Raw genomic sequence first — 12,865 nt, forward strand, 5'->3', positions numbered from 1 at the left:
GGCCCAGTGGGGAGGCTCATGCTGGCTGAGCCAGGCCAACAGTCCCGGGCCACCATCTGAGCCCCAGCCCTCCACCACCTTGCCCGGCTTTCCCTCTGCAGCTCAGAAGCCACCAGGTCCCGGCAGGAGGGGCCGCTTCAATTAATCACTTCAAGTTAATCCTTCTCCCCGCTGGGGTCTGGAAGGGCCAGGCTGGAAGCAGACAGGAGCTGGGCCTGCTAGTGGATCGTGCATGTGGTGAGCTGGGCAGAGAGCACAGTCAGGAGTGGGGGTGGGATGTGGAGGCATCCTATGGGGGTAGCACACTGCCTTCCTGGGGGTCAATGAGACAGAGAGAAAGCTGAAGAGAGACAGAAATAACTAGAGAAATGGAGAAGGGTGCAGTGAGAGAACCCAAGAGGGAGAGATATGGGGTGGCGGCCAGGGAGAAGCAGCAAGACAAAGTGGAAGGAGACTTTCCCAGAAGCAGGCAGGTCAGGTCCCTCTCCCTCCTCATACCACCGAGAACAGACAGTCCCACCAGCTATCCTACCACCAGTGGACCTGCTACCATCCTGCCAGGTGAGGGCGAGGAGAAGCCATGTTCCTGAGCCCAAGCGAGGGACCTTCAGCCGAGGGCAGTGGGCCAGGGTCTGGTGAGGAAGCCCCCAAGAAGCGCCGGAGGAACCGCACGGCTTTCACCACATACCAGCTACACCAGCTGGAGCGGGCATTCGAGGCCTCGCACTACCCGGACGTGTACAGCCGTGAGGAGCTGGCTGCCAAGGTGCACCTGCCTGAGGTGCGAGTGCAGGTGAGGGGTTCCTTCCAGGACAGAAGCAGGAGAAACCCGGAGGGCTTCCTGGAGGAGGGAATAAGAGCATTGAGGCTTTGATGTTAGAGTAGGAGTTAGCCAGAAGGGAAGGAGGAAGCATCAAGTTGACCTGGGTGGGAGGGGAGGCAGAGTTTCAAGGGTCTCCAGTGCTGAGTTCAGCAGCTCAGACTCCCTGCTGAGGAGATTGGGAGGCTCAGGACAGAGAAAGGTAAGGAGACTAGATTTGGGAAAAAGATTTGGGAGCTGATTTGATTCCGGTGAGACAGCCCGGGGTCCAAACAGAGTACGTTGATATTGCAGCAGGCGGGAGTCAGGTTGGACAACAGGCAGAACCTTGAGGCAGTGGGGTGGGGGCTGGGGCAGGGAAGGGAGCCCTTAGCACCTCTTCCTGCCCCTCAGGTGTGGTTCCAGAACCGCAGGGCCAAATGGCGCCGTCAGGAGCGCTTGGAGTCAGGCTCCAGAGCTATGGCAGCGCTGCGGCTCCCTGAGGCCCCAGTACTGCCCTTCATCCGTCCTCCGGCCAGGCCGCTACCCCTGGAGGCCTGGCTGGACCCGGTGCCCCCAGCAGTGCCCGGCCTCCCTCGGCTCCTGGGCCCAGGCTCCAGCATGCAGGTACCCTTTGGGTCACACGTCTTTGGTCCCGTCTTCGCTGAGGGCTTTACCCTGGAGGAGGTGTCCCTGCGGCTGCTGGCCAAGGAGAACGCACAGGCCCTGGAGAGGACCTGGGACCCGGCCTCAGCCTGGTGCCTGCCTGATCTTCCCTGTCCCCCGGAGCCTGGGACTCCGTGACCATGTCCAAGGTCATGGGGCAGTTCAGCTGTCGGGTCACAGGGGAGCAAGACTCAAAGCACAGGCTGCTGGGGGCCCCTGCCCATCCAGGCCCCCACACCACTGCCTCCTCACCCTGCCTTTTGGAGACACTGACACCCAGTTTGGGAAAAGAGGAGGTCAGAGGATTCCAGTAGGAGGAGGGGCCCTGGCCTCAAAGGACTCCACCCTTTTTATTATTGTTGAGAATCTACATGACGGAACAATTTCGACACCAATTGGAGAATCCACACCATGAACAATTTCTCCAAGTACAATTCAGTGGCACTTAACGACACTCTTCAAATTGTGCGGCCGTTCTCGACAGCCTCTTCCGAGTTGTTCCTCCCCCATGAATATAAACTCACTGCCCCCAGTTGCCTCTCTAAACTTTGGAGTCACTGTTGTCGATTTGATTCCAGAGAGAGCGATCTTAAATATCGCACTGCTCAAGGGAGACATTCTCGACTTGTTACAACTTCAGGGATATTTTTGTTGGAGATTTAAAGATTATTTCAGGGTAGTAGTTCTAGGGTTCATCTAGACTCCATAGCTCCAGAAAGTCTGGCTTCCATGAAACCTTGATGTTCTGTTTGGTACTCCGCCCCTCCTTTAACCCGGATTCTTCTATAGAATCTTTGATCCAAGTGTTCAGTAATGACAGCTGGACACCATCTAGTTCTTCTGGTCTCTTGACAAAGGTGTTTGTTCATGGAAGCAATTGGCCATGGTCTCCCCCCCCTATGAAAGGGGCATGGATGGGTTAGATTCTGAGATTCTGGAAGCTGATGGTTCCCAATCTCTTGGCCTGTTCCTGTTCCCCTCTCCCCAGCAGATCTACCTGGCCTCTCACAGAGCCCTGTTGTGCAGCTTACAGCCGGCATACTCATGGTATGCTGGTGCCTGCTAATCATTGTGCCCCCCTTGACAGCCCTGGTTGGTGGGCAGGGCCACTAGCCCCCTCTTACAGAGAAGTAAACATGCCCAGAGACAGAGGGCCTGTTTCCTGAGCACATATAATTGGGTGAGGTGGGAGACTCTTTTTCCAACACCTTGCTTGGCTGTGGGTCTTGAGGCGCCAAGGCGGTCCAGGCTGGTGTGGGAAGCTGAGCACCTGGACATGGACACTAGTAGGACCCTCACTCCGTCTACGCACCCCCCATATCAAGGGATTGCTGACCCCAGTGGTCCTGGACCCCCAGATGTCTCCCAGTCCTGTGAGAGAGGTGCTGGGTCTCGGTAACAAGGCCCCAGCTGGGTCTGTGGCCGCCCCTGCAGCGTGGGGTGTGGCTCCAGGACAAGGCGGCTGGTGGGTGGAAGGGAAGGGGTGACTCATGCCTGGGCTGCCCCAGTGCAGACACAGAGAGCACCCCCCATGGGCAGGGACAGCCTGGGTCAGGAGTGGGGGAACATCCTTCCCAGATCACCTCCTCAGGCCCCACATCCTGTTTGCTCTCAAACCTGTGTCCACGCCCCACCCCCAGACACACACAGCTGTCCAGCTGCAGAGGACACTTTCTCTGAATGGTACCCCTAGAAAGGTGAGGCAAACCCATCCATTCCTCTTTCATCCCTGCATCCATTCACCTACCTGTCCACCTCCATCCACCCTCCACCCATTCAGTATATTCTTGAGTGTGCACTGTGGCCCGGCACTGAGCTATCACGGTGGACAAGACAGTAAATTCCTCCCCTCATGGAGCTGACATTCTGCAGGAAAGGCAAACACAGTAACACTGTGCTGAGAAGGGACATTATGCTTGGTCAAGTGGAGGGTCCTGGAAAACGCGGAAAGCCCCAAACGAGATGGAATGGCACGTGGCAGCAGCAATGGGCTCAAACACAATTGTGAGGTTGGCGCAGGACTGGGCAGTGGTTCGTTCTGTTGTACACACGGTTGCTGTGAGTTGGAGCTGACTTGATGGCACCTACCAAGAAGACATAGGGTCCTGGTGGGGTGCTGTAACCACAAGGGTAGTAGTTCAAACCCACCGGTCACGCCCTGGAAACCCTGTATAGGGTCACTATGAGTCGGAACTTAACGCCACGACCAACAAAACGTAAGCTTGGGTGCTAAGTGCTGGGAGGAAATCAAGGTGGCAGGGTGAGGAGTTTGCAGTAGGGACTGCAATTACTAGGTGGTCAGCCGAGGCCTCGCGGAGGAGGTGGCATTCAAGGAGAGACTGGCTGGTGAGGGAGGAGCATACCAGGCAGAGGAACAGCCTGTGCAAAGGCCCTGAGGCAGGATGCTGCCTGGCAAGTCTGAGGAGGGGAAGGCCTGGAGGGGACAGCGCAGGGCCTCGTGGAGCTCTGAAGAGTTGGTTTTGAGCACGGGGACTCCCGTCTGCAGCCTGGTGGAGTGATGCTTGTTCACGTCCTGCACCTGCTGGGTCAGCTGGTGCTCATGACCTCCCCTCCTCCATGGCCAATGCCCTAACTGGCTGAGGGCTCCTGAGATGGGGCGGAAGTAAGCTAGAAATTCCAGCTGCAGACCCAGGGCAGAGATATGCAGGGGTGGGCTGCACCCACCTAATAGGGAGGCAGTGCCAACAGGGGTGGGGGTGTCTTGGATCTGCCCCTCCACACTGGGCATGGAGTCCAGCCCATTATTGGGAAGGAGGTCAGGGGCAGGAACCTTGGGCGTGTGATGCCCCCTCCCTTTCAGCCCAAGATCAGAAAACACCTGGTGGTACTCTGTCCTGGCCACATGGACCCCAAAGTCTTTATTGGCCCCCAGGACCGTGACCCAGCCTCACTGGGCTAGAGGGCAGAGACCCCGGCACAGGGGCTGCCCTGCTTTGGAAAAGTCTGTTTTCAGCAGGAAAATAAGACGTCCTCCGTGTACGTGTTTGTGGGGTGGGGTGGGGGTCCTTCTGGCCCTCCCCACTAGAACTTCCTGTTCTTGCTCAGCCGGTTGTGGCGCCAGATGTTGTGTTTCCGCAGCAGCCGCCAGTATTCCCGAGTCTCAGGGTCCAGCTCCTCCAGTTTCTTGGGGGGGCCCACGTTCATCTGGAACAGCCTACGGGAGCCGGGGTGGAATCAGGCCACCCCTCCCTCATTGCCCCCAAGACTCCAAGGTGGAGCCACCCATAGGGCTAGGACAAGGGATCGAGTGGGACCCTTCCTGTCCCAAAGGGCAACCTCCTGACCTCCGCCCTGCTACCTGTAACATCCTCCCTGCCCACTTTGCTCAACCTTCCAGAACTTGCTCTAGCCTGAAGGGTCAGTACCTGCTACCAGTCTAAAGGGCATAAGCAAAATCTCCCATATGTTCCATCTACCCAGCTCTGCATGGCTGGATCCTCAGGTCTCCCTGATGTTCCTCTAACTCACCAGGTCCAGTCCTGCCTCGGGGTCCAGTCCTGCACAGGACGTGTCTTCTGCCTGCAAAGCCCCTTCCATCCACTGGGGTCTCAGCTCACACCTGACCATCCCAGAAAAGCTCTCCCCTAAACCTCAAACTCCTCAGCCAAGTCCCCCCACCTCCCATCACTCAATTTTCCCATTCAGTTTGGCTTCCAGGAGCAGCACCCACAGATCTGCCTGGTCATTTGCTTACTGCCTGCTTCTCCAGGGGAGTCTGGCTTGTTTTAGGCCCTGTTGTAACCTCAGTGCTGCGAACAAAGCCTGTTACATAGTCAACACTTAATAAATGTGTGTTTAAGGCAAATGGGCATGGCTCTATACATTTCTGAGTTCAATAATTACCCACAATCCTCTGAGGGAGGTACCATCATCACCCCCTCCTTTACAGATGGGCCAACCCAGACACATATGCCAGGACAGGTGGGCATCACCACCAGGCGCCATCGCCTCCCAAAGAAAGTGTCCATGATGTCCTTCTGGCTGGTCAGGGAGGATGTGGGGCCCACTCACCATTCGGGGTACTCAGCATCTGCCTTCAGGACCACATCCTGGCCCTCCTTGTAGATGTTAACACCCATTGCATGTGTGGTGAGGCGAACAGGGTCTGTGCATACATCCGGGTCCTTGAGAGCCTCACTGACCACACTGCCTTTGCTGCTTTTGCCTCCCTTCATCATGACTGGGGGGTGAGGGAAGAAGGGGTTCAGTGCTAGGGAAGTCAGTTGTCCCCTTGAACAGCCTCAGGCCCTGGCTGGACTCGGTCCCCGCACCCCCAACACTGGAGCAAAAATAAACAACAAATAAGTTAATAGTGTGGCACATGTGACTTGTCACTTCCTTTTTAAGTGCCATTTTATTCCGTACACATATCTGTCTCCATTGGGAGCTGCCAGCCTTTCTCCCGCAGAGCGACTGGTGGGTTTGAACCACGGTGGTTAGTGCAATGCTTATCCCACAGAGCCACCAGGGCAGGGCTCATACTATATATTGTAACAGCTAAAATTTACCAATGTCTCCCTTTCAATAGAGGAGCTGAGGCACAGCTGTTGTTCTTGTTAAGTGCCGTCGAGTAGGTTCCGACCCATAGCGACCCTGTACAGGGTTTCCGAGGCTGTAAATCTTTACGGGAGCAGAAAGCATCATCTTTCTCCTGCGGAGCAGCTGGTAGTTTCGAACTGCTGACCTTGCGGTTCGCAGCCTGATTCGTTATCACTACGCTACCAGAGCTCCTTAGGCACAGCTGTATCCCGCTAAAATTCAATAACTTTGGCTTAAACGGCAAATATCTAAGTGAGTCTTGTCCTTAAATTTCAAGGTCACAGAGCGATTCGATGGCAGAAATTATAAACTGGAACCCAAGTTCAAGGCTCTCTAAAAACTGCAGCTTACCAACCCGCACCTGCGCAGTGAAACGCACTTGCTCCCCATTTCCCGACCCTTGTTGTACAGTACTAAAATGCATAGGCATATAAGTGTGCACCTGCGCACTGCAGCTAATCGCAAAGGCATATTTCAAATAGGCGCCTTCGCTCTAAGCGGCACTGTTGTTAAGTGTCTTAGAGTCGGTTCAGACTCATAGCGGCCCAGGGAGCGGCTGGTGGGTTTGAACTGCCAAGTCCTTATCCTACAGCGCCACACCAGGACTTTGGCAGTAGGGCCCTCTAATTGCGCCTGCGCTTAGAGTCTAGCGTCTGCCTCTCTACGCTTGCGCAGTGACCCTAAGAAGTACGCACTCTATCATGCGCCTGCGTACTACCAGCTCCCTGTGTACCCACCGTCTCCATCTTAGTCCCCCTTACGGTATCTCACCTGGTTTCTTGGCATAATCACGGACCAGGATCTTTCTGAGTGCTGCGGGGTCCAGGAGCTCCCGGGCTCGCCAACCCGCCCAGGCCTGGGTAGCCCGAAATAGACGTCTAGACGCCATGACATACGCCGGCTGCCTACACGTGCACGTTTCCGGGAGACGTCAGCAGCCCAGGGGTTGTAGGTTCCTAGCGATTTCTGGGAAATGTAGTACTACTCCCAACCTGTGGTATTCACAAAAATTTCCAAAAAAGTTCGTGCAAAAATATGGAATTAAAAGAAATTGGAATTTTCCCACGAGCTATTTGAAGTTTCCTGGTATTTACTGTAATTTGTTTACACCTTTTTAGACAGCCCCAGTTTCTTTATGAGGAGACTTGCAGGGGCTAGTTCCTTCTTGCATTCTTTGATTACTTATTTAATGGCTACAGTCCTGGTGTGGCGCTGCGGGTTAATGCAAGTCGATTGAACCCCAAGATCGGTGGTTCAAATTCACCAGCCTCTCCTTGGAAACCCTGTGCAGGGTCGCTATGGGTCAGAAACGACTTGACGGCACTTAACAATATAAAATGCACCTTACATATTCCTGAATCCATTTAATGAGCCTAAAATGTTTAAAACTGAGTAGGTTCTTCTTATATTGCAGCCCTGTTACTAAATCCTTAAATGCTAAATCTTTAAACTACTAGACCTCGTTTTATACTCACAATTAGAAAGAAGGCATAATTTATAATTGAGAGAATTAAGGCTCAGGGAAGGTAAAGCCCCCAGAGCCCAAGTCAGCCAAGCCCCGGGGGGACCATTGTTGTTATTCAGTGCTGTGAAGTTGGTTCCGAGTGCTGTAGGATAAATACTGGGCCACAAGGGCAGCGGTTCAAACTCACCAGTCGTTCTTCGAAAACCCTATACAGGAACCGACTCCACAGCACTTACAGCAACAGAAGCAGCTGGCGGGGGCGGCCTAACTGCCTCCATATTGGTTTCTATTTCATCAAGTTGATTACGACTCATAGTGACCCGTTGTTGTTGTTGTTAAGTGCCATCGAGTTGGTTCCGACCCATAGGCGACCCTGTATAGGGTTTCCGAGGAGCGGCTGGTGAGCTTGAACTGCCGACCTTGCAGTTCAAACTGTTGTCTGGCGCATTAACCCACAGCGCCACACAAGACCCTATGTTGTTGTTGTTAAGTGCCATCGTAGTGACCCTATGCACAACAGAATGAAACACTGCCCAGTCCTGGGCCAAGCTCACAATTGTTGCCACGCTTGAGCCCATTGATGTTGCCACTTGGCCAATCCATTTCATTGGGGCTCTTCCTCTTTGTCTCTGACCCTCTGACTTAGCAAACATGATATCCTTCTCCAGTGACCCGTCCTCCTGACACAATATGTCAATGACCCTATGTGGTGGTTGGTGGCTGTGTCATAGTGACCCTGTACAGGGTTTCCGAGGCTGTAAATCTTTACGGGAGCAGAAAGCCTCATCTTTCTCCCACGGAGAACAGCCGGTAGTTTCGAACTGCTGACCCTGCGGTTCGCAGCCCGATTCGTAACCACTACACTACCAGAGAACCTCTTATAGGACTAGATAAAACTGGCCTGTATGGTTTCCGAGACGGTAGATCTGTACAGAGCAGACATTCACAGTTTTCTCAGGGAGAGAAGCTGGTGGGTTCAATCAATTGATCTCGTAGTTAACCAAACTCAAAAACCAAACCCACTGCCACCGAGTCGTGCCAGCGACTCTAAGTAGGGTTTCAAGTCTGTAAATCTATACGGAAGCAGAATTTAAATCGATATGGGGCGCGCTGGAGCAGTTCGTGGATTCAAACTGCTGACCTTGTGGTTAACAACCCAACGCCAACCTACTACATCACTAGGCTCCCTCCCTATTGGTTGCTGAACCGATAGTCCAGTTTCAGCAGCGTCTCCGCACTGGTTCACGTATTCCCAAATTCCAAAGACACCATCTCTCTCTCTCCCTCCCATCAGTATAGTCCAGCTCGATTTCGCAGCATCTGGCAACATTTGAAATAATGACCACCGTTATGAGAAGGAAGCAGCGGTTATAAACCACATTTAGTAGTTGAGAAAGCAAGTTTAAAGGCCAATCCTGGCTCCTGTGGTGCTTGAGTAGAAATTAGCGTCTTCGTGCGACCTGGGTCTCCGATTGACATCAAATCGATTCTAACTCATAGTGACTCTGTATAGGGCTGTAAATCTTTGCTGGAGAAGACAGCCTTATTTTTCTCCCTCTGAGAAGCTGGTGGGTTTGAACTGCCCGCCTTGCTGGTAACAGTCCAAGTCTTACCCTACAGCGCCACTACGGCTCTCCGAGAGAACTACATTTCCCAGCGGACCCTGCGAGAGTACGCATGCCCAGTGACTCAGGAGAGTTTCGCAGACGGATCAGCCGGCGCCCTAGCCGGGAATCGACGAGCCGCGGGACAGCGAGGGCAACTTCTCGGTTTGAATAGTGAATGTCCCGGTAGGCAGGTAAGGGTCTGGGACCGGCTCCTGAGGTCACGTGTCTGGAGTCAGCGCTCTGAGGACAGGAGATCATAACTCTTAGCTGTAGAGTTTTGAGTTCACTTTTGAGTCTGGGGTCGGGCAGATACTGAGTATGGAATTGGAGATTTTAAGAGTGGCGTCTTGGGTCTGTAGTATTAAACCTGAGGTCCTGGAATAAGGTCTGGGGTATTGGGTATTAGGTTTGGGATCATGGGACTGGGGTTTGAGTCTGGGACCCTGTGTCTGACTCGAGTGTGTGAGGAGGTCTGTGTGTTGAGCTTGGGTCCCGCTACTTGGGGGAAGGGAGGTAGGCCAAGGCAGGGTGGGAGTGAGCAGGATCCATGAGTGCAGAGGTCTGGTGGCAAGTTCAGGGGAATAGCCAGGGGTTTGCAGCCTGAAATCACTGCCTCAACAACTGCTCAGCCTCAGTTTCCACATCTATGAAATGGGCAGCAGGATGGGTGGGGATTAAATAAATTGATGTGCAAGCTTTGTACCAGGTGGTTGCTATTGGGTGCCATTTCATCTATATTTTACTTCTGGAAATACTAGTTGATAGAGTGGGACTGTCCGGTAGGGTTTTCTTGGCTGTCATTTTCGCTGATGCAGAGCGCCACATCTTTAGAGCCACTGGGTGGATTTGAACCACCAGCCCTTTGTATAGCAACCCAAAGAACTTAACTGTTGTACGACCAAGGCTTCTTGGGCACCAAGTGGGTACCCTGGAAGTTTCATCTTTGAATCTGTCTTTTTTAGCTGCAGGGAAATGCTAGCTTAATATGGAGCCCTTGACAGTTTCCACAGCCCCAGCGGTGCCTCCGGCCATGGACTTGGAGGAGCCCAGGGACACTCTTGCCACTCAGGACCTAGCCCCTGTCTGCCAGTGGGACCCGGTGCCAGGAGCCCCCAGTGTCCTAAATCAGATGGATTTTGATGGATCGGGAATCCAGGACCTGCTGCAGCAATTTGAGGCTCTGCCGGATGATCTAGGAGGTCTGTCTTCTGAGGGACATCCCTGCCCCCTGCACATTGCCACTGGCCACGGCCTGGCCTCCCAGGACATTGCTGACACCCACGGGCTCCTGTTCGCTGAGGCTGGACAGGACGACGTGCTTAACCTTTTGCGCTGTGACGAGTGCCCGCCTTCCCAGCCTGGCCCCCAGGAGGTTCCAGAACCTGCTCCTCGTCTGCTGCAGCCCCCCGAGGACCCAGACAGGGATGCGAGCCTTCCAGAATGGGCAGAGGGAGCTACTGCTGAGCAGGATGACGACAGGAGCTCTAGCAGCTCTCCAGAGCCCTGGCTGGAGACAGTGCCCCTGGTTAGGCCCGAAGAGTCACCTGCCGGCACCCAGGTAGTGCAGACCCCTCCCCTCCACTACCTGGAATCAGATGGGGGACTCAGGCCTGCCCCTCTTCTATCTCCTTCCAGAGCCCCAAGACCCTGACTTCGTACCCTGCCTTCCAAGAGGGTGAGTACCCTGCCTCCGTGGGGCTGAAGGGTTCCAAACCAGCCCAATTGAGGCTCTGAAATCTGGCACAAAGATTGTGAACAGGGAGAAGGTTCTAGAGAGGATGCAAGGTTGGTTTTGAGCAGATTCCAAATGGCCTAGAAGAGAAGAGGCAGTCTTGGGAATATTCTAGAAGGAGTAGGGAAAAGCAACTTGGCCATTTTGTGGTGCTAAGCGTTCTAGATTAGGGGCAGTCAGTACTTTATGGTATGTAGGCCAAATCCCGCCCATTGCCAGCTCTTGTATGTGTTGTGGGCTAAGAATGACTTTTGCAGTTTTTAATGGTTTAGGAGTAAATCAGAAGAACATTACGTGACATGTGAAAATGATATGTGATTCAAACTTCAGTTTGAATAAAGTTTTATTGGCACATGATCATGCCAAGTCAGTCACTCACATGTTGTCTTGTGGCTGCTTTTGTATTATAGTGGCAAAGCTGAGGAGTCAGAACTCAACAGTCTGGATGGCCTACACAGACGGAAATCTTTACTTTCTGACTGTTTGTGGAAAAGTTTGCCACCCAGACCTGGGAAGAACCAGTTCTGACTTTTTCAAATGGTCTAGAATTTTCCCACGCTCGCTATGAGTTGAAATCGCCTCGAAGGCACTTCTCACACACACACACACACACACACACACACACCACACCACACACCACACACGAGGCTCTAGGTCAAAGATCAAGTTCACAGGTTGTGGGGAGGAGAGCTGCTTTTGAAGAGTATGGAATCAGACTATCTGTGACTCACCTAGGGAACTTGGTACTTTGCCTAGGATTCTAGATGAAAGGAAACTAGTTTGCTAAGAGTATTCTAGAACTGTCTAGTTCTACTGGGGCAGGAAAGTTCTAGAGTCATGGACAGAATAGAATTTATCTGGTTTCAGACCAATGGGATATTCTAGAACTGTGAGTGAAACAGACTAAAGTTGCCTTTGAGTCCGTTCTGACTCATGGCCACTCCTTGTGTTACTGAATAGAACTTATACTCCGTAGGGTTGTCAGTGGCTGAATCTTTGTGGGAAGAGAAGGCCTCATCTTTCTCCCATGGTGTGGCTCGTGGGCTTGAAACGCCAACTTTGTGGTTCACAGTCCTATGTTATATACTTAAAAAAAAAAAAAGTTTAGTATTTGGGTTGTGGTTAGGACTAGGATTAGTGTTAGGGATAAGGATTAGGCTAGGGTTAGGAGTAAGGCTTGGTCTAATTTTTAGGGTTACAGTTAGATTTATTTTTCTTTTTTCTTGAACTCTGCTTGATTTCCTCTTCATTTGGGAGTCCTGTAACTACATTATTCCGTTTTTACTTTGTTTTTTGTTGTTGCAACTGCATCTCTGGTGCTTTATTTTTTCAGTCTTGTAGGTTATTTTTTAGAAAATATTTTCATATCTGGGTTTGAACCTGCCAGCTGCTCCACGGGAGAAAAATAAGGCTTTCTGCTCCCGTAAATCTTTACTTACAGCCTCGGAAACCCTATACAGGGTTGCTGTGAGTTCAGATTGACTCCATGGGACACCACCACCACCAACACCAAACCCTATGCAGGTTCACTGAGTCGGAATCAACTTGATGGCACTTAACAACAATTTATCTGGGTTCTAAGTGATATTGTCGTATATGTTAATCCACGTTGTTGTCTGCTCTTGTTGGTTCTTGGTCCAAAAAAAAAATCCCTTTAGTATTTTTTGTAAGGTTGATCTGGTTTTTACAAATTCTTTTAATATCTGTTTATCTGAAGATGACCTAATTTCATTAGACATATTTGATGGACCATTTTGCTGGCTATATGATTCTTGGTTGTCAGTTTGATCTTTTATTGTTTTATATACATCATTCCATTGTCTTCTTGTCTGCATGCTTTATGCTGAGAGCTCAAAACTTAGTCTTACTAGTTCTTCTCTATAGGTGACTTTTCATTTTTTCTGAGCCGCTCTCAGGATTCTTTCCTCGTATTTAGTTTTGAAAAGTTTGATTATAATATGTCGTGGTATTTTTTGGGGGGTGTGGGGAGTCTGTCCTATTTGGAGTTTGTTCAACTTCTTGAATGTCTGTTTTCT

The 12,865-nt window shown here is 51.9% G+C and overlaps 3 protein-coding genes across 3 annotated transcripts in view; 2 read left to right on the top strand and 1 right to left on the bottom strand.

Annotated features, from left to right (window-relative positions):
• The first annotated feature begins 580 nt into the window (after nt 1–580).
• RAX2 (retina and anterior neural fold homeobox 2) lies at nt 581–1,603 on the top strand. Its single transcript, XM_006869042.1, has 2 exons — nt 581–793; nt 1,214–1,603. Exons 1-2 carry the CDS (start codon nt 581–583, stop codon nt 1,601–1,603), a joined length of 603 nt encoding a protein of 200 aa, XP_006869104.1.
• A 2,904-nt stretch (nt 1,604–4,507) lies between these two features.
• MRPL54 (mitochondrial ribosomal protein L54) lies at nt 4,508–6,914 on the bottom strand. The gene is made up of 3 exons (XM_006868943.1): nt 6,797–6,914; nt 5,498–5,666; nt 4,508–4,640 (listed from the first exon to the last, which is right to left on the bottom strand). Exons 1-3 carry the CDS (start codon nt 6,912–6,914, stop codon nt 4,508–4,510), a joined length of 420 nt encoding a protein of 139 aa, XP_006869005.1.
• Nucleotides 6,915–10,082: 3,168 nt separating this feature from the next.
• Nucleotides 10,083–12,865, top strand: part of APBA3 (amyloid beta (A4) precursor protein-binding, family A, member 3) — a 7,798-nt gene continuing 5,015 nt past the window's right edge. Inside the window, exons 1-2 of the mRNA XM_006868944.1 lie at nt 10,083–10,655; nt 10,733–10,772. Coding sequence (XP_006869006.1) covers nt 10,083–10,655; nt 10,733–10,772 — 613 coding nt within the window. The remainder of the gene's footprint in view (nt 10,656–10,732; nt 10,773–12,865) is intronic.

The sequence above is a fragment of the Chrysochloris asiatica genome, unplaced genomic scaffold (assembly GCF_000296735.1).
Source record: "Chrysochloris asiatica unplaced genomic scaffold, ChrAsi1.0 scaffold00125, whole genome shotgun sequence".
Taxonomy (NCBI): Eukaryota; Metazoa; Chordata; class Mammalia; order Afrosoricida; family Chrysochloridae; genus Chrysochloris; species Chrysochloris asiatica.